This window comes from Ursus americanus, chromosome X (assembly GCF_024610735.1).
Source record: "Ursus americanus isolate L20-20 chromosome X, mUrsAme1.1.p, whole genome shotgun sequence".
NCBI lineage: Eukaryota > Metazoa > Chordata > Mammalia > Carnivora > Ursidae > Ursus > Ursus americanus.
In genome coordinates, this window is record NC_142164.1 from 18,279,523 (window position 1) to 18,299,675 (window position 20,153).

The window sequence follows — 20,153 nt, forward strand, 5'->3', positions numbered from 1 at the left end:
AATATATAAATCCCCATAGGGTAGATATTAACCTCATGCACAAAGCAACATTCTCAGAGCCCAGTGTTTTGAATGCTTTAAATCAGTGCACCCGAGTGTCTAGCTTACGGAGAACAACCTCGGGGAAACGGCGAAGGTTTTACTAATGCAGTTGTACCCTGCTGTGAGTGAAGTGCATTGATTCGGCTGTACAACAGGTCAAGCAGTGTCTTAGCATGCCCAACCGCGGACTTGGCTATGGAGCAGGAAGCCTGGTGGGAATGCTCCCTTTACTCAGGCTCTCCGCTTTTCAGACTGCAATGAACTGTGTTGTTAAGGAGTCTCTACTTGCTAGAATAATCCAAGTGGGGGGATAAAAAAAAGTAGACGAATCTGACTCTCAATGCAGAATGAGAAACGAGTATCCTAATGTCTAAACCTTTTTCTCCATCTTAAGAATGATGGACTAGATAATAAATATCCCCCCTACCTACGAAAAGGCAATCTAGAAGAAACTTCAAACAGCGTTTTGATTTACGGAAGTCCTTCAGTCTTCCCTTGTCATTCCTCAGAGATTGAAAGAAATAACTAGTCCGTTTCATACAGAGTCAATGCCATTGGCTGACTTAAATGCCTGCAAGTGTATCGTAATAGAATCTGACTGTACACGGAGCTCAGTCGTGATCCACGACTTTGGGGGGAAAACTGCACAGCTCTGAGATAAAGACTCATCTTGGACTTGAGCAAAACAGCCCCCCTCTTGCAAATTTGGCTAATTACACTTCAGTCTGTGAATGAACTGGAAGATTATAAAGTGGTTTTCCACAATACTTCTAAGCACTTTTATTTCAACGTAAGGAAAATAGACAACTTTCCTTCGGAGGGAGCGGAGTATTTTTTCCTAGGAGTAGATATTTCCTAAATAGATGACAAAATCATGTAGACTACAGCTCTTGCATTCGCTGGCAAAATAAACAAAAGCTAATCACCTTCCAGGCATCAGCGTGATGTGTTTTTTTAATTTTTTTTAATTTAAGGTTTGCCGAGAATTCCAGCGTGGAAATTGTACCCGTGGTGAGAACGACTGTCGCTATGCTCACCCTACGGATGTTTCCATGATTGAGGCAAGTGATAATACCGTGACGATCTGCATGGATTACATCAAGGGGCGATGCACCCGGGAGAAGTGCAGGTACTTTCATCCTCCTGCACACTTACAAGCCAAACTCAGGGCAGCTCATCACCAGATGAACCACTCAGCTGCCGCCGCTATGGTAAGTAAGAGGGAGTCGGGTGCTGTGGCCTGTTGCGGGTAAATGATAGTATATCCCCCAACTTGTCAAATATCCTTGTACCCATGATCTTGGCTAGTCAGGAATGGATCGTACTATGAATAGCCAGGGTTATAAGCTGGAAAAGAGAGAACCTATGTATTCTGCTTCATTCACTGAAATTTTCTCGAGATAATCGTTTCAAAGCTTTAGTAACGATTTTCATTGACCGTGCTTCTTTTTTCTCATCTCTAGAGGAAGACTAAATTATATCATTTAAACAGGAAATTATTTTTGAGTTGGTTTGAAAGCCTAAGTAATCCTAATAATCGACAAAGGCAGAAAGCTACCTCTCGGCCCCGCGAGCCACCTTCGCGGACAGTTTGCTAGTAAGGTAGGAGGCAGGGAAAATATACGCAAAATGCTCCAGTGTGATGGGTTGAGAAATAGGAAAATTAGAGTCACTTAAGTTGCTCATAGCTGTCTGTGACTTTGATAAGTGACTTGCGATTTCTTTTTTTGATGTGGGCCTTTCCTCGTGTCATAGGGTATAATAATCCCAGTAAGGGACCAAACCCTGAGGAAACCTCATGTTTCCTGGCCGTGGAAAGGGGGGGAATACCCACCCACATGACCCTGAAGCCCATAACAGGAACTTACCTCTTCCTAAAAGAGATGCATTTATTTTCAAACATCCCTTTTTGTAAAGAAGGTTTTCCTCACATTGAGTCGAAATCTACCTTGCTATCACTGGAACTTACACTTATTTCATTACGCAAAATAAGTCAGTCCCTATTCCATTGGAGTGGGGCTCTCGTGTCTTTTTACTAATAAGGCAAATACTCCAAATTTTTTCCAAACTTTTCCCAGGGGTATAGATGGAAGGACGCAGCACCAATTCTCCCTTGATCTGGAAATCGATCTGTTGATGAATTCTAAAAAGACTTCAAGTGATTTTTGTCTTAAATTCTTTTGAATGAAGGGATTTTAAGCTATGAAAATAACAAGGTCTCCAAAATGTTCAGTTCAGGTTTGAAACCTCCAATTCTTTGATCACTTCTTTTGGTGGCATAGAGTGCAGAAGCAGTGTGGGCCTATGATAGAGAGGAAGAATACAGTAGGCCCCCTAAAAAGAAAGGTTCTCATATGCCTGGGATGTACAAAGAATGGCTTGCTTATGCCATTGAGCACCTGTTCCGTGCTCAGTCATGGGGCCTTCATATGTACGTGTCCATTTCTCATGACTTGGGTGTGTTTGGTAGAAGACATATATGTCAGCCCCAAATTTCCATGTAGAGTTAACTATTTATTACCTGGAAGGCCTTCGTTTGGTACTTGTGGGTATCAATATAAAATTCCTTTCTGAGTAACTGATCAGAGCAGATTCTTAGCGGTAAGATCAGATTGGCCACCGGAATTGGTTTGAGGTAAGATCGAATAAAGGAGGCTTCTTGAGGAAACGTAAGCTTTCTGGAATACTACTCAGCCATCAGGAAAATGAATCTTGCCTTTTGCAATGACGTGGATGAAACTAGAGGGTATTACGCTAAGCAAAATAAGTCAATCAGAGGAAGACAATTATCATATGATCTCACTCATACGTGGAATTTAAGAAACAAGGCAGAGGATCATAGAGGAAAAGAGGGAAAAATAAAACAAGACAAAACCAGAGAGGGAGACAAATCATAAGAGACTCTTAATCATAGGAAACAAACTGAGGGTTGCTGGAGGGGGTGGAGGGATGGGATAACTGGGCGATGGGCATTAAGGAGGGCAGGTGATGTAATGAGCACTGGGTGTTATATAAGACTGACGAATCACTGACCTCTACCTCTGAAACCAATAAAACATTGTATGTTAATTAATTGAATTTAAATTTTAAAAATAAATTTAAAAAATAAATAAAAGAAGCTAGGCATAAAAAAAGAAATGTAAGTTTTCTATATTTTAAAGATTCAGAGGTGAAATGCTTCGTAAAAGAGAGATTTTTTTTTTTACCTTCTTCATGTTCATGTGCGTAGCTCAGTCTGACTTCACTGAACGTAGTTTGTATGCATTTAAAAGCAAAAGACGTGAAGGGTAAATATTTAGCTCCTAAAGGAAAATAGAGATACCTTTAGACTTTGTGATCCACAGGAAAAAGGAGGTCACGGCTTGCCCCCTTATTGGCATGTGGAATGCTAGTCACTCAGCACAAGTGTTCCTGTCTCCTTAAGAATTTGGAGCATACCTAATTCTTGTCGCTGGGACATGTTTTTTAAGTCACGTGTAATTTGCTGACAAAAAAAAAAATGTAAAAAGTCATGTCAAACTTCTCCAGTGAATCTGATCCAGGAACAAAATTGACTGAGTATTATAAGCACAGTGGGATTTTGAAAGAAGTGTAGACATGAAAGAAGGATTTTAAATTCTAATGCATTTTAGAATTAAACCTGACAAGGACTTAATGAAGCCAGTGATACATCCTGAAATGCACAGCGAGCATCTATAAATGCGAATTGCACGCATTTTGCTAACTGTCTGTTATCTGGGTGAGGCGGGAGGTGGGGAAGAAAAGAATTTATTTGCTTTCCCCTTACATGTTAGTTGGGAGAGGCACAGTTACGGGATTTGGACCTGAAGTCCTTCTATACATTGCATTTTGTTCTATGGAGCTACAGTATCAGACTCTGACCTCCCGACGTCCGTTTTATCACCTACGTGCCATTGATCTCCTAGGTCCGTGCTAGGATCTTAGCTCATATATGAGGGCAAATCCTGTTGCTTCCGCTCATCTCATTGTAATAGATTCCTGGATGAACATCCCCGAGATGTTAATTTTAAATGATTATTTGCTGTTAAGCTTCGGGTCCCCTCTTGCTCAGATGGCCCCTTTTTATTTGCCTGAATGAGTGAAGTTGAAAATTGAAGGGGGGGGGAGGTCTTTCCCCTGTATGTTTATTTCCCGTTTGGGACTCAGTACTCATCTAGTCCATTGCTCAGTGGATAGGCTTCCCCGGCAAAGGGTTCCTGGGCCATAGCTTATCTAACTGCTGCTTGCTCGCTTTGAGTACATTTTTTACTTTCTCTGGTCCTATTTATTAATCCCTCCCTCCCTCACAGGCCCTCCAGCCTGGCATGCTTCAACTGATACCAAAGAGATCGGCCCTTGAAAAGACCAATGGTGCCACTCCGGTCTTTAACCCCAGTGTTTTCCACTGCCAGCAGGCTCTGGCTAACCTGCAGCTCCCACAGCCGACGTTTATCCCGGCAGGTGAGAACAGGGCTCTGGGCCGCGCGAGTCTAGCGATGCTGTAAATGTGCGCCAGCTGCGGAAGAGCTTTTCTGCGAGCACTGTCGACGGGTGTTTGGGTTGGAAGTAAAACAAGGCCGTGACACTTGATCTGCCGGTCTATAGAAGCAAATGTTTCTGTGACTCCTTAAAAGTAATGGTTGGAAATCAAACGAGGAAAAACTTTTTAGCATTTCTTAGTTGTTGCTTCTGATGATTGTTTCACTTGGTTCAGTCTCAAACTAATTCCTTGACTCTTAGGTATCCCTTGAAAAGACACTGGTCACCCCTCAAAAAAAAAAATGTTTCCCAGCTTCAGCATTGCAAAAATACGTAACCTGCGTATCTTCGATATGCCAAAGGTAGTTAAAATAAAACTACCCTTGAACTTACAGTGTAGTTAGAAGACGGTATAGTGTGTGTATGTGTATGTATGGAGATATATACATATATATATATCTCACATACTTTTAGCCTTTAACTCTTATACCAGTTAATATAACAAATAAAGCAGTTTATCATATTTTCCTGATACGGTGCAAGATTTCATTACCTTCTACATTCAAATGTATGTAATAGCCTAACAGTTTTGTACCAAATTGAATAGAAAATTTTGTCCAAATAAATATCATATATGAGGGGAAATACTTTTCTTCCTGTGGTTCAGTACTTTAAGAATGAGCATATAGTCTCTTAGGAATAAATTGAAAATACTAACCACTGGGAGTACAGATTTTTTTTTTTTTACCAGAATCATAAATGCCCCAGTTTGGAAACTATTATTAAAGGAAACTGACATCTTTAATATTAGTCTAGAGAACCTTATTGATTACATAAACATACTAAACACATGGTATTATATACCTACACTTGAAAACACCCATTTTGTTACTTAATAAATCAGCTAATTAATTTAGAAAGAAGCCATAGAAAATCAGTCTTTAGTCACTAACCACAGTAGTTCTTTATTTAAAAAACAGAATTTTCACAATTTTTAGACTTTTTTTGCTGGATATGCCTAGTTTAAAGTCGAGATTGAGGAGCAAAATGTCAGAAGAATCACTTTCCCCTTAATTAATAGCAAAATTAAAACCTGTCGGGCTGAGCGCCCCCTCTTAATGAAAAGTCTGTTTGCCCTATGTTCATAGTCAAGTTCACGGTTGAGAGGTGGACGAGGCTGTGGTAATAGGTGTCCAAAATAAAAATGCGATTTAAGTAAGTTAATTCCTTTAAAGAAAAATTAACGTTCAGTTTTATACCTAAGAATCCAAGAATTACTTTGATTACCTGGGTTGGGGAGCTTAAAACTAAGCTGTAATTGTTAAGCATGGGAGTTTACTGGATTTGCATGTGCTCATTAATTAATATTGCAAGGAATATCTTTCTAGTTAAAAGTGATTTCTCTCCATAAAGATTTAATAATGATATCTCTCCCCTTTCCTTTTCACGCTTTTCTGCATGGTGTACAGGGCCAATACTGTGCATGGCACCCGCTTCAAGTGTTGGTAGGTTCTGTACAAACATTCTCACTTTTTCTAATCCGAAAAAAAGTGTTTTTCTGTCATGACTGTGAAAGCGGTGAGGGACTGGGTGATGTGGTTCATGGGCCACCAGCTTGAAAGGAAGGGGCGTTTGGAAATAGGGCACAAAGAGGAGAGAAAACAGACAAAGCAAAGAAGCTTGGAACTGTTATTGTGGTCTGCCTTTGCTCTAGGAAGGCTGAGCATATTTATGACAAGTTTCAAGAAGGTACTTACTTCTCACTCCAGTTGCACCACTGTGGCTATCAGACCTTGCCCTTCCCTCTCCTCCTATTATCATGGAGAGATGCCGTAATTGGAATAATTTCCAAGTACAGATACCCTAGAAAACCAGTTGCATGCCTAAGTGCGAGCAGGTTAGGGTACTTTGTCTCGAATAAGAAGAAAATAAGAGAATTCTGCACTTTTGTATTTTAAAGCTGATATTTTAGCACTCTTTGGACATTTTCTGAATACTGAAGATTTAATAGGGTGCTGTCTGTTTCACATCTCTGTGGAATGACAACAGTGCTATGCTCTTGAGTCCTAGGTGGTCACCACTGGGGCCAAATGCCAAATACTGACCCTGCCATTTCTCCCCTTTCATCCTAAAAATTGCAGCCGAAATATTTTGAAACATTTCCTTAGGCAGCCAGGAGGGGCAGTTTTGTTCTTAGCTTTACATCTGTTGCTTTCTAACACGTAATTCATAAAGTACAACAGAACAGTTTTCCCCCCTCCCCCCACCAAAGTTACCCAGAAGATCTAAATCATTCAATACTCTGTGTTGACAAAGGATGAGTTAGGCAAAGCTAGGGCCTTCTGTAATGTTCTGGAATGAAGTGCCAGGCGTATGGGAACCAGGCACAACAGAATCCTTTCAAAATGACTCTTTGGGGATATGTGATTCTTAACAATCGCTTACCCACCGATCCTTTGATCAGTCACCAATACAATCTAGTAGCCATCTCAAGACGATCTTTACGTCACAAACACTGAAGAAGACAAGAAAGTGACTTGTTTCCATCGTAGGAGTTCTCAACTCCTCCAGTCCATGGGCACAGACCAGGGGGCAAGAGCTCCGTTTGATACAGGGAGGAATGGTCCCACCGCACCCCCCCACCCCACCATGTCCTATCATTCCAGTGCTTTTCATCCTTTTTGAGAGTTTGCCACAGCCTGACCTCCGTCCTGTTGATTGACCAGAGTAGATGCAGAACCCAAAAGGGACAAACAGGTTTATTGAAATAAAACCAAAGGTCAAAATGACATCCACACAGTAGTAGCACTCACAAACATAGCAGGGGGTGACCCTGGCCATGGAGGTGGGGCCTGTGTTATGGAGGGATTGGCTATCCCCTGTAGGAAGTAAAACATGTCCACTGATACTGACAAGAGCATCAACACGCATATGATTATATCAGACTTCTGCCAGCTGGTGAAATGTGTCTGCCTTCATATTCTGTGACTCTGCTCCCCTGTCTTTCCACCTAAGAGCTCTGTGTCGGAATGCCAACTGCATGCTTCAGGGGCACTGCTTCCTGTATACTTGCTGTACTCTGAAAGGGAAAGCAAGAGTGTTTTTAGAATCGGCGGGCGATACACTAAGGGAGGTCTATAGGTACCGGCTAACTGGAGATACACTTAAGGGGTAACCACTGGATTTCTGTTCATCCCCACTTGGGGTACATTTGTGGTTTCTGTGACATCGTGTATATTGATTTTCCTCTCTCCAGGCCATTTACTTTCTCTGCAGACTTTCAGAAAAATCTGAATTCAGTGGATGTAGACATAAATTATTATATATGCACACTCGCCATTTGTGCCGTACCATTCACACATTAATTCCTTAGTTTGCTTTCCAAAATGAGTTAGAAATGAGAAAACGATCCCCAAAGCTTTTAAATTGAGATAGAAACTAGAAAAGGCAAAAAGAAAATATCCTGAAAGAGATGTGACAGCTGCTAGCCCTACAGTCGTCACTTTAATAATTGCGGTGAAGACGAGATTTTGTCGGATATTTACTGGGAAACATCCCATGTGTTTGTTTGACAAAAACAGCCTAGATTTCCCAGGGATTTGCTAGAGGTGTACTTAAAACCCTGCATGCATAGTCCACTGTATTCTTCATATCTGCTCCCCCACCATCTACCCACCAATCAAACTGCCTTTTTTTTTTTTTTTTGCATGTAGATCAGGTAAGTATACCTGGAACTGTCTCTCTGCACCTGCCAATGTAGTGACGATACTCAGGTCTCTAAGTTAGTGAACGCGAGCACCAATTCACACTTCCCCACTCACATTTCAAATGTGCATCCCAATTGCTTGTCTGCTCGACGAGGTATTCCGATAGATAGCCTTGGTAAAATCAGCTTTTGTTTTATGCGCTCATCGTAACCCCTTCTGAAAATTTGGCCTTTTTAAGTCAACTGTATAGTGGGATTCTGCTAAACAACTAGCTGTTGAGAATGATTCCATTTTCCTTAATGGTAACTATAATTGGCTCTCCCCTTTTCTCTTTTTAAATTTCCCCCCCTTCCACGCTGTGTTGCTTTGCACTGACTGTGATTGCATGTTGCACCCCGGTGTGTCCATTATGATGATGTCACATGGCTTGTTGCTGTGGTACCTACCACGCCCCATCCCATCGTGTCTGTCACGGTTGCGTAAATTCTCCACCCTCCCGTGTGTTGCTTCCATGGTTTCCTACTGAAAGTGCCCATGATGCACGGCGCAACTCCTACCACTATGTCTGCAGCCACAACACCTGCCACCAGCGTTCCCTTCGCTGCAACAGCTACAGGCAATCAGGTTTGGCCATTTATTTTACCTGTTCGGACCTAGATAACTACCTTGTGTTGGTAAGGCACAGTATATGCCTTTGGGATTGGCGAGAGACAGTGATCTGTATTCCTGTGTGTTTCTTAAGCAGTCGTCACATTGAGAATTTTTGTTTCTGCGTATCTTCTAGAGGGGTATATCTGCCACCCATCCTGAGATGAATCAGCAGTTTTCTCATTTTTAATCAGTTCCCAGAGGTCACTCTTCATATGCTCTATTCGCAATTGCTGCTGTCACACCAATCCTCAAACACATATACTAAGTACTCCTTAAATGCTTCCTCATTGGTCAAGAGAAGAATTTATTTTATTTTACTGCCATTGTTTTGGTTATTGCGTTTGAACTTGCACTTGGTACTATCATCACCTGTTACCTTCAGATCTGCTGGAAAGAAAGCCAAATAACACACTTCTTTCCAGGGCATAGATATCCTTATCATTACCCTGTGATGACATCAGAGATGTCACACCAACACTCTGACACTCGGTGACACTCAGCGATGACATCAGAGCTCTCACATGGACATTAGATGTGCCTGTGTTGTTGTGATTTTCATTTGCTTTAGGTATTTACAGGCGGACTCCCAAGACAAAGTTTAAATTGGGGGAGAGTCTCGAAATTGTCATGAGATACATACAACAATCATTGTGTAACTCGAGGGCTGTTTTGCCTTATTAAGGTGGTAACCATGCTTTAAGGCTGCACATTCCACAGCTGCTTCAATTACAAGTGTAATAACCACACAGCACATAGAGCATTAATCCGCTGGGGGAATAAGCCACATTCTAATCTGTGCTTTGCAAAATTAACTATTAGTGGATATGGTTAATATGTCTCAATTTTTCTGTGAAATTGATTATGCTTTTTAATTGCCATGTCCAAACAGTGAACAAATAAATGGGATTCTCTCAAGAAACTATTTTAATCTAAAATCTTTTTTACTACTATAGATACCCCCATTATCAATAGATGAACTGAATAGCAGCATGTTTGTTTCACAGATGTAGAAGTAACCAGTAGAACAGTAAGTTTCTTTAAGTATTAATATGAATAATATTTATAGATTATATCTTTTATTTACACAATTGCATTTGCTAAAGGCTTTGGTAAATATTTTCACTAATAGGCATTGCTTATAACTTAGAGCTTGAGTTAAGCATTCCAAATTTTCCAAATTGAAATGTGGAGAGCAAATATGCAATTTTTTCTGTAAAAAAATCACAGTCGGTACTGTGTTTTCCCAATGAGCTTACCAATTCTGAAATGTTTTCCTGTTATTAAAGGAGCGTAAGTTGTCAGCCCAAGGCACAGATCACATTTGAATATTAATTCCTTAACACTTTTCTAGCTTCATTTTTGTTGTTGTTGTTGAAGTAAAGCAAAGTAATTTTGTCACAGTCTGACTACAATGACAGTCAGCAATATGCTTCTCGCATGATGTCGTAAAAGATCGTGCTTTTTACGCTCTGCCTTTTTTGTGTTGCTTTCCATGTAAGTCTATCAGAATTGCTCCAGCTGTTTTGAATTTTGAGTGACATAGTTTAGTAACGTAATCATCATCTTCATTCAAATCGTGGCTTTTTAAGAATAAAATTGTTGTTGGATTCCCCTTCCCACACCCCCCACCCCTTTGATCTCCCGTTTGCCCGGTCCAGAGCCAGGCATTGCACACACTTAATTTGAGCAGTCCTTCACTTGGAGAATATGACTTTTCAAGCCACTTAAGACTCCTAGGTGTCTTAATTAATTACGGATAGGGCCTTACTAAACAAGTGTACAAATTCTGAATTGCGTGAATTAGTCACTGAAAGCTTGAGGTTCTCACTACTGGAGTGTTTCATTTAATGGATGGAGGTGATGGTTCTGTTCTCTTGGTGAACTAGGTCCCCAGAACCTGGCCCAGAACCTGTACTCTGTCCTGGGCAGAGCCTACGGCTGACTGCACATTAGACCATTAGGCGAACAAGTCCTTTAAAACAAGGAACGTTTTAAAAAGACACCTTTGACTACATGGAATAACAGAAGTAGCTGCAAATTGTAATTGCTTTCAGAGGAATCATTTGGGATGGTGGCAACTTGGGATTAGCATCAAACATGAGAATATAGGTTTTGCAAACCCCTGCCTGATTCTCATGGGCTGCTTTACAATAAAGTAAACAAAAGTTGTCAAATATAATGACGAGCTTTCCAACAGCACATGTTTGAAAATCGTGATTCCTTTTTGCTAGATTCCATTAGAAAATTTAGACGTATTTGGCACACCATAATCACTTTAATGCGTAACAGATGTTGAAAATGTCTCCAAAGTTCAAAAACATAATTTTGTAAAATGCTATATACCTAGATTTCACACCTTGGCTATTTCCGCATGGCTCCAAACCATTCAGATAAAAAAGTTTATAGTATGTTTAATATTTGCATATTTTAAAACGGTGGGTATCGAACATGTTTTCCCAATAGATGTTTGAAGGAAGTTGAAGGAAGTGGAGAGATGAGTGGATGTTTTCCACACGTTCAGGCATCGTGCAGATGACGCCTTTAAGGACTGAATACCTCTCTGTCACCTTAGGGCAATTCTGTGCACTAGCACTCAGTGAGGCCATGAACCGTCATGCTGTATGACTCTCTGTGACCCTTCCCAACAGCCCGAGCTTCACAGATGCAGGGTATGAAACTCAGAGTGGGGAATGTATTGGCAGTTCACATACAGAACTGGCGTGCAAGAACCAAGTATCCTAACTCCTACTTCAATAACCCCTTCATATTTCTCACTCTTTCTCTCTCTCTCTCTCTCTCTCTCTCTCTCTCTTTCCATTTCAGTTGAAATTCTGAACAACAGAGTTACAGAGTATCAAGATCTCTCCGTGAGAACCTCCATATGGCCTTTCCACATATATTCTCGTAGGTCCTCTTCTACCAACGCAACAATAAGTGTGGTGCGGTCAATATATTAAACAAAATGCATATACCAACCAGCAGAGTCAAACAAAACCAACAAAGCATTGAACAGTCAGTGGAGATGTTGAAACAAAACACGCAGAGAAAATGAATAACTAACATTTATCTTATTTGAATTAGTAGGTACAACGTGACTGTAAAGTTTTGTAGTTTGTTGCATTAGTTTTTGTGATTTTCCAATAACCATTATGCTGAGTGAATCTCCACAGTGGACTGTTGGCTTACTGTGCATTCTTGGTGGGTAAATGTTCATCTGTTTTGAAGTGTTACCTTACTGTTTTGTTTACACAACAGTCTATTGGGTTGGTTTAGAATGTAACAAATGTATCCAGTACCATTTTCCTCACTATTGTATTGTGTTGTATTGTATTGTATTGTGGTGTGTTGAGTTGTGTTAGATTTTTACATACTATAGTGTTTTCCTCTAGATGTGTGGTGTTTGATTTCAACTAAAATATTACTAATGGGAAACAGAAATATCTGTGTTTGAAAAACATAGCAGATTAATGTTCATATGCCTTCTCTCTAGAACATTGCTGTAGGTTTCTTGAGGCAGGCATTCATTATAAACATGCATATGTATCATTTGTACCTGCCGGTCTGACCTGGCATAATGCAATCACATGACTAGGTTTTTTGGGGGGGGGAGAGAAATAATCACCTGCAAAAAACAGGGAACTTCTGAGAATATGAACCTCTAGTCTCACTCCTCAAGTAGCTTGCAAAATCACAATTTACCTTTAGAGGAATTTCTCAGCATTTATGTGAAGTGCCCATTACGTTTCTCGTGGTTCAATGATCCTATCCTAGGTTGAGCATCTAAAGCTGAGCCATTTGTCAACTTCAGCTGAAAATTGGAACTTGGAGGCTTAAAGGTATGCTGATTGTAGGTTTTAAATTAAACGGAAGGGACGGCATGGAGATCGTTTTTACGTTTTAGAGGGAAGTGTTGCAATGTAACCTTTTACACAAATGCCATTCTCTTGACGAAAATGGCACATGTTCCTTAGACTACTCTTAGAATAATAAGAGGCAATCTTGCAAAAGTCAGGGTGAAAGAGAATTGGTTCCAAGTGAGGCCTTTCCTCTCCAAATGGACAGTCTTCTCCACTGGTCACAGTTGGAGCGTGAATATAGGTTGGGAGAAACAGTGGGGGTGAGGTGGAGGGTAGGAAGACATTTCAAATGATTTTTTTGATTTACTTAAAATTGCTAGGAAAGCTGTCCACAGTTGTCCTCAGGTTCGGTTCAACCGAATTTCCAGTTCCGTTGGACACTTTGGCGAAGGGGCCAGCATCTAAGTCAAGTGTTGCCTTTCCCAGACTTTATTAACAACAGAGTCATATCATAACCAAACCTTTTGTTTCTTCATTTAGATTTGTTTGTTTTTATATGTATTTGAAAATTGTAATAGAGAGGTTTTCAGCACCCTTTGGATGAGACAGACCGGCTACGCTCCGTGGAGCTGAGCTGAATTCACGTTACTAATCCTCATGAAATAATTGTATAACCCAGTAAAATAGTAATTCGTGTGGTCGGTGACCTAGCTCCTCCACTGTAGTCAGTTATTAAAGTTAGTCTTGCTATACAGTGATGTTTCCCATCAACCTAGGGTTAATATTTTCTACTAAATGTGTATTCTCTCACTAGAAAGCATACAATCAGCAAATGTAAGATGTATAGCAGGTTTGTTTTCCTTTGTGAAAATGACAAGCAAAGAGAAAATCGGATTTAGGATACCTTAAGCTGCCTAGCAGCGTTTGAATCACAGAACAATGGAGTTGGCACAACCTCCTTCTCACAAGGGATGAAACTGGGGCCTGGGGCACGTGACCTGCCCACGGCTACCTACCTAAACAGGGGCAGTCAGACCCAGAAAAATCTCCTGACTTGCGGTTGTTCCTCTGTTTCGAATTGTTTGTGCTGCAGAACATTCGCGACTCCATCCCAAAGCAGATCCATTCCTCTGAGAATACAAAAGGGCAAATGAGCTGTTTGGTAGTGGGTACCCTGTTGTTCTTAATGATCGATCCCGAATCATGATCGTCAGTAATTTCTAAATGGTCTTGCTTGTGTCAAGACATTGTCATCTGTTAACAGTATTGCCTGGAGTTCGAGAACAAGAGGGGTCCAGACTTTTACCTGTTGATTCCTTGAACCACTTCATTTCTGTTTCCCAAAATCTTAACTTTGTTAAAGAAGAAAGTAGAGTAGGCCTTTGTGAAATAACTTGTGTATAGAACCCGTGCCAGTGCCTCTCCAGAGCTAACCACACAAACCCAGGAAGGATGCACCGAGCTAGTCTGGTGTCTTCCTCAAAGGGGATAGAGATGTCTTCAGTGCAAAATGAACTCTTTTGTGTAATTTGATGTTTTGATACAATGTACTGTCTCATTTAACCTTTTCAACTTCTGACGAAGATGTACATAGACAAGAAGCCTAGAGTACGGTGGTTTTTATGATGCTGTGAGCACTGGAAGACATCAGTGATGACTTCTTTTTCAGTAAGAGGTTCAGTGAAGGATTTGCAGGGTAGTTGCAGTCTTGGTGCCACGATATTTGATATAGCTGGCATTTTAAAAGTTACTTTGTAAGTGAATTTAAAGAAAAGATTCAAAGCACTAAAGTTTTGATCAGATGCGAAAGAACATTGACAAAAATCCAATTGTAAGATAGCACTCTTTAAACTAGTTGTGCAATGACTTACTCAGATTCTCTTTATTCAAGAAAAGAAACGAAGAAAGGAGAGTCATTAGACTATAAATTTCCAGTTAAAAAGCCAAGTCACAAAACTAATCAGTGACTCTAAACAATAATTTACTGGATGAATTGTATATATAAAATTCTAACCATTTGTGATTCTTAGTTAACATTTTATAAGCTTTGTATTTTACAAGGGCTTCTATTCTTATTTATCCCAAATTATTGTTTTTGTCCATTTCTCTCAGCCTTTTGCAAAAATAGGCAAGAGTACTGAAACTTGGATAAAACAGGTCAGGTATACAGAGAAAATAATCTAAAAGTTATCCGTTAAGAGGGTTTTAGTAGTATCAAAAAATTTTTTTAAAGGCACTATGTGAACAGAAGTATATTTTAAAGAGGGATTAAGATGAAATTAAAACTAAATGGATTCATAAAATTGCTATTTAAATACAGTATTTACTTTTGCAATTGGAGCATGATTCTCTAACCAGCTGTTGCATTTCATCTCACTTGTCTAGACTAGAGTCTAATTGGTAGTTCGTTGTCATGTGAAAAGCCATCTTCTCCCTCCTCCATCAACCTTCGCCGTCCGTTTTCGAACATGCGAAAGCACTTTGATCTTGCCGTTGAGTGTTGTCCTACACCACGGGGCTGTGTTCACTAAGGTTCCGACTTATTTTAGTCCGTAGGGTAGGCTGTAATGCACAGAATGATTGGAAACTGGAATCCTCTTTCTTTTTGTCTCTTCTCCTTTTCTACACACCTTGAAATTGAAGTAGGGAAATAGGCTGTCCCGATTGTATTGAATAGATGTAGGAAGACAGTGGCCTCGTTGTTAATTTCCCCAGTGCCCGTCAAAGGCACCAGAATGAATAGTATCTAAAAGAGTATCACAACTTTGTTTTGCAAACCTAGTTGATAGCGTCATCAAACTGTAGATAATGATTGCAAATATAGGTTCTGAGCACTAAGTCACTAATTGGTGCCAGATTTTCATTTTTCCTTTTAGTTTTTAAGGTTTTTATTCTACTACGTTTTTATTTCTCTAAGTCACTAACGAATTTAACTTTACAAGAGAGTTAGAGAAAAGTTTAAGAGTTTACTACATGTACTCAACCCACCTAGATAGGTTCTAAACTGACACCGAAGCATGATAAGATATAGAGTATAGTCCATAATTATTCTTTACAGCTCACAGTTTAAGAACAAACTTACCTTTATATACAAATAATAACTTTTAACTAATTATATTTAGTCGTTGCTTTAGCAACAAAACTACAACATGGCTACCTTTAGACACGTGTTTTTTTGTGATAATTTTACTTGTTAACTATACATGGTTTTTGACAGTCTGAGCATGTAGAAGGTATAACTCAAAACTCAGAGAACAGATCTGGCTGAATTGTTCTTTAATCCCAAATTGCCATGAGAAAGTTGAATTTGTGTCCTTACATGACTTTTTGATCAAAAAGTTTACAACACATGGATTCTAGAGTCAGGCTTTATAGCTTATAGAATTTGTTGTGTGGATAGGGTTATTCCACAGTATTTCGACTTTGAAGCATGATCATTGCATTTCTAATCTATTACCTGACCTTTTTTCATAACATTATTTATTCCAAATTACCCTATGCAAGAGGCATAGCTGTCACTACAAAAATTCTCTTTTCTGGAATTATATACCCACCCCCAACACATGCAAATGAGGATTAAAGAAGGGTGGGCGCGTGTTTTGGAATGAGTTCGTATTTGTGAAACCATATGCATGAGGATACTGTGGAATGGCCCCTTAACAGTGTTTGAGAGACGTATGCTGCAGGTAACTGACGGTCTCAGTTAGGGTGCGACTGTGTGAGACACACCTTTTTTGCACTTATGTACATAGTCCGTGAACGCTATGCTTGGAGCTTTTGTTTTTTAAATATAAGAAAGCTGTGATAATAGCGGAAAAGTTAGTTAAGATAGAGTTATTTCTAAGGCCTTGAGAAGGAGGGGGGTTTTGCTAGAAGACTTCACTAAAGCGCGATGTTGCTTTGCTGATGGGAAGGCTTTCTGGTTCACTACAGTTCACCAAAAGAAAAGACTGGTAACAGGTGACAGGTCACCTTCAGCTAACAGCACTGGCCAAGAGCGAAAGGCCTCCATCTTTTAGCAAGACCAGTAGCAAAGATTGTTGGCTTTTTAGATTAAACTCCATTGTAAACACACACACACACACACACACACACACACACACACACACACACACACCACGCAGGTTTCTGGCAAAGGTTTTCTTTCTTCAATGGTTGCAAGCAGTGAAATGCCCTGTAGGTTGCAAGATGGATAGATCCATTTTGATCAACTTTGATTTCATCTTTCACAGAAAATTACCAATTGAGATGTATCTGTTACATCAATTACTATCCACTTACGTGACAATCACAAGTGTTAACGTTCACCACTACTTCTCCTTTAAAATTCAGATCCCAAACCCCAATTGGCAACCATCGAAAGACTTAATTTTACAGTTAAGGATGGCCAGCACGGGGCATTTCGTTCCCTCCAACAAAAGAATAAAAATGCTGGCACAACTTTATAAACTTTATAAATGGCTTTACTTACCTTAGACCTGTTCGGTGGAAGCTGTTCTCTGATTTGCCTCTACCAGATTAGAAAGTGCTCCACTGTGCCATACAGCCTCCCACTGTTTGAACTAAACAGAAGAGAACCAGCCCAAATCTCACGTGTGTAGGAGCTGGAAAAGGATGTTTCAATCAGACCATCTCTGTCAATTTTAGCTCCGGGGTCACCTACCATTCCCCCGTCTAACTTTTTGTTGCCTCCAGGCAATGGGGTTAGAAAGGTGTGAGGATAGATCACCACGGGAACTTTGAGTCGTTCACATCCTGGGGTGTCACCCTTGCCTTGGAGAAGGAGCCCATCCTGGGATTGGGGGAGCTGGTATTAGTATCGCTACCCATCTTGCTGGTTCTCACTTACAGAGAGAGGAAAATAAGCCAAAGCCAGAAAGCAATCCAAGCCTTACCGTTATCCAATAGCTCAGGGCCAGTTGGTTAGAAATTTCTCTCCCCCACCCTTCAGCCCTTAATCACTTAGAGTCAGCTCTACAACTAACAGCCTGACCATCTGACCAGCGTTTCCACTGGTACAAAATGTAAGCATTCATGCATTCTATAGTTAGGGACTCCAACTTCCACCTCATCGCCAAAATATTTTCCCAACTTACCCTGTGTTCTTGTGTTGACATTTCCCTGTGAACCTATAAGCCACAAGAATATATTTTCATAAGGTCAAGAGAAATAGACAATTTTAAGTGAAGAAGAATCATCTATTAAATAGTAAGAATGAACCTAGAAGCATCACGAAAGATAACCAATTAATTGACGGCATGTTGTCCATGCTGACAGCCATTGGGTCCCACTCTTTGGAGCTGAAACACAGGGACCATGTTTCAGTGAGTCAAATTATAGAAGGAAGCATAACAAAATGTGCATGACTTGAGGCCCAGAAGGGACCTATGCCATTAAACCCAGGAAGGGGCTTAGTTTTAGTTCCTACAGTTTCCAGCCCCTCCACATGGCCTTGCCTAGGAAAGAACCACCCATTAATACTCCAAAGCAGGATGATTCCACAGAAATTTTATCTTTAAGTAGAACCCATCCTCAATTATAGTAGACCAAAAAGGAAAAAAATGTATCACTATAAGTCCCAACTATTTGAAGGTATTGCAAAAGTTCTCACTAGTCACCTCCTACGTCATATTACTTTAATTTTTTTTAAAAAAGTACCTCTGTAACAAGACCTAAAAGTAACCCCACTTTAGGCCATGCTCTTTTCTCCCAACACACACAGCCTAAAGATGTATCCGTCATAGAACTGCATGGTTGCAAAGCTTTATTTCTGTATACGGATGCTGTCTGTTCACGATGGAAACCAAATTATTCTGTTGCTATGTCTTTTGTGTCTAGCAGTTGAGAGAATAATACGACCATCCTATTGTTGGATTCTGGGGTTGCCCTTTTCAAAGTAAATTTCCTTTGATTATTGTTGTTGTTGCCTTAATTATTAGCAAGTGAACCATTTGTTATCATACCCCCAAATTACAATCATTGAGATTTTAAGAAAACATGTTCCTAAATGTACTCTTGTTTTTTAAGGGCTAACTCTGTGCACTTATAAAACAACAATCCAGGATAATGTAGAAAATGAAGCACACATTTAGGACAAAAGAACGTCTATTTAAAAATACCTGTGGATAAGAAAACTATTAGCCCTGTGCAACAATTACGGATTTAAATAATGACCGTGAGAATTCACAGATGAAAACTCTTCCCATCATATTTTGCCTCCAAAATGCCATAGTTCATTCCCTCAACTGCTATCGATAGGATAGATGCTTTGATTTTTTTTCCATTTCCCCCCAAGTTATAGTGCTGCACGGCTTGCTTGTGTTTAGAGTCGTTTTGGTATGCTACTCCTGTGCTGTTTATTCTTTGGTTCTTTTAATAAAATGTGTAAATTTCATGGTTCTGTCTTTTTTTATGAATCCATATTCACACATTAGGAGTTTACTTAAAAGCTATTCCTGTTCTACTATATTAATCCTAATATTTAGTAATTCTAATATAAAATTTAAATTTATGACTTGGGCCCAAGTTCTATTTCATACATAGAAGAAATTTATTTCCAAATATACCTGCAGTATTATGAATTATATAGATGATACACTCATTGTATTAGATGTATTATTTCTCTGATATTGAAGTTACTAACATAAGAAAGGCACATTTGTATTTTCGTAAAAGAAAACTAAACATTTTGAGATAATGTTTACTGGCTTCTATTGTGCTTCAGAAATTCTGAGGCATTTTCTAAGATACGTTATTAGAAGTTCGTATTTTCCAGTTACTCATTTCTATCTTGCATCTTCAGTGGAACGTATGAAACCAGTGTTGTTCATTCTGGGTTTTTTTCCAGACGGGCATCACTGGTTTCGTAACAATGAGATGCATGAATTTTCCATCACAATGTTTTCTCTCACTTAAAATTGCTTTTCTCCAACAAATGGCACTGGAATGAAAAGATGACCATTTTTGTTCTTCAAGAAAGCAAAATGTAACTCGGTAATACTTTATTCTGTCAGATTTCTAAATACTTAAAAAACACTAGTTGGGAACTTCACATTGGCCACTGTTTGGTAGTCAGGCTGATAGAGAACGAGATGAAGAGGCTTTGGATAAGAGGTTGTGACAGATTCGAGTATTCTTCACGTGTCTAGAACTGCACCGAGGGCCAAGGAGGAGGTCCAGTGTCAGCTGACTCTTACGGAGCTGAGCGCTCCCTTGTCCCCCGTGCCCCGCTTTACTCTTTCTGAGTGTGGTTCCCACTGTGGCATTTCTCGGTAAGCCGACTTTGAGCCCTTGGGTGTGTTGTCCATGTTTCTGTGAGTCTGTGATAATCCCAGCACGAAGACCAGTTCAGTATATAGACATTTACAAAAAGTAAAGAATTCAGGGCAGGCATTCCCAACCCCCATCAAAATGGAGTCTCTATTGGCCAGAGAGAGGTTGACCCGCAGGCAAACCTGGATGTACACTGTTTACCTGG

General features: G+C 39.9%; 1 protein-coding gene across 5 annotated transcripts in view; it reads left to right on the forward strand.

Annotated features, from left to right (window-relative positions):
• Nucleotides 1–19,070, forward strand: part of MBNL3 (muscleblind like splicing regulator 3) — a 106,461-nt gene extending 87,391 nt beyond the window's left edge. Inside the window, exons 5-10 of one of the 5 annotated variants that reach the window (XM_045795957.2) lie at nt 1,017–1,253; nt 4,353–4,503; nt 5,991–6,026; nt 8,758–8,852; nt 9,833–9,906; nt 11,703–11,832. In XM_045795957.2, coding sequence (XP_045651913.1) covers nt 1,017–1,253; nt 4,353–4,503; nt 5,991–6,026; nt 8,758–8,852; nt 9,833–9,889 — 576 coding nt within the window. In that variant the 3' untranslated portion in view covers nt 9,890–9,906; nt 11,703–11,832. Of the gene's footprint in view, nt 1–1,016; nt 1,254–4,352; nt 4,504–5,990; nt 6,027–8,757; nt 8,853–9,832; nt 9,907–11,702 lie in introns of all 5 variants that reach the window. The other 4 variants (XM_045795960.2, XM_045795961.2, XM_045795959.2 and 1 more) reach the window with 4 other exon arrangements.
• Nucleotides 19,071–20,153: the final 1,083 nt, after the last annotated feature.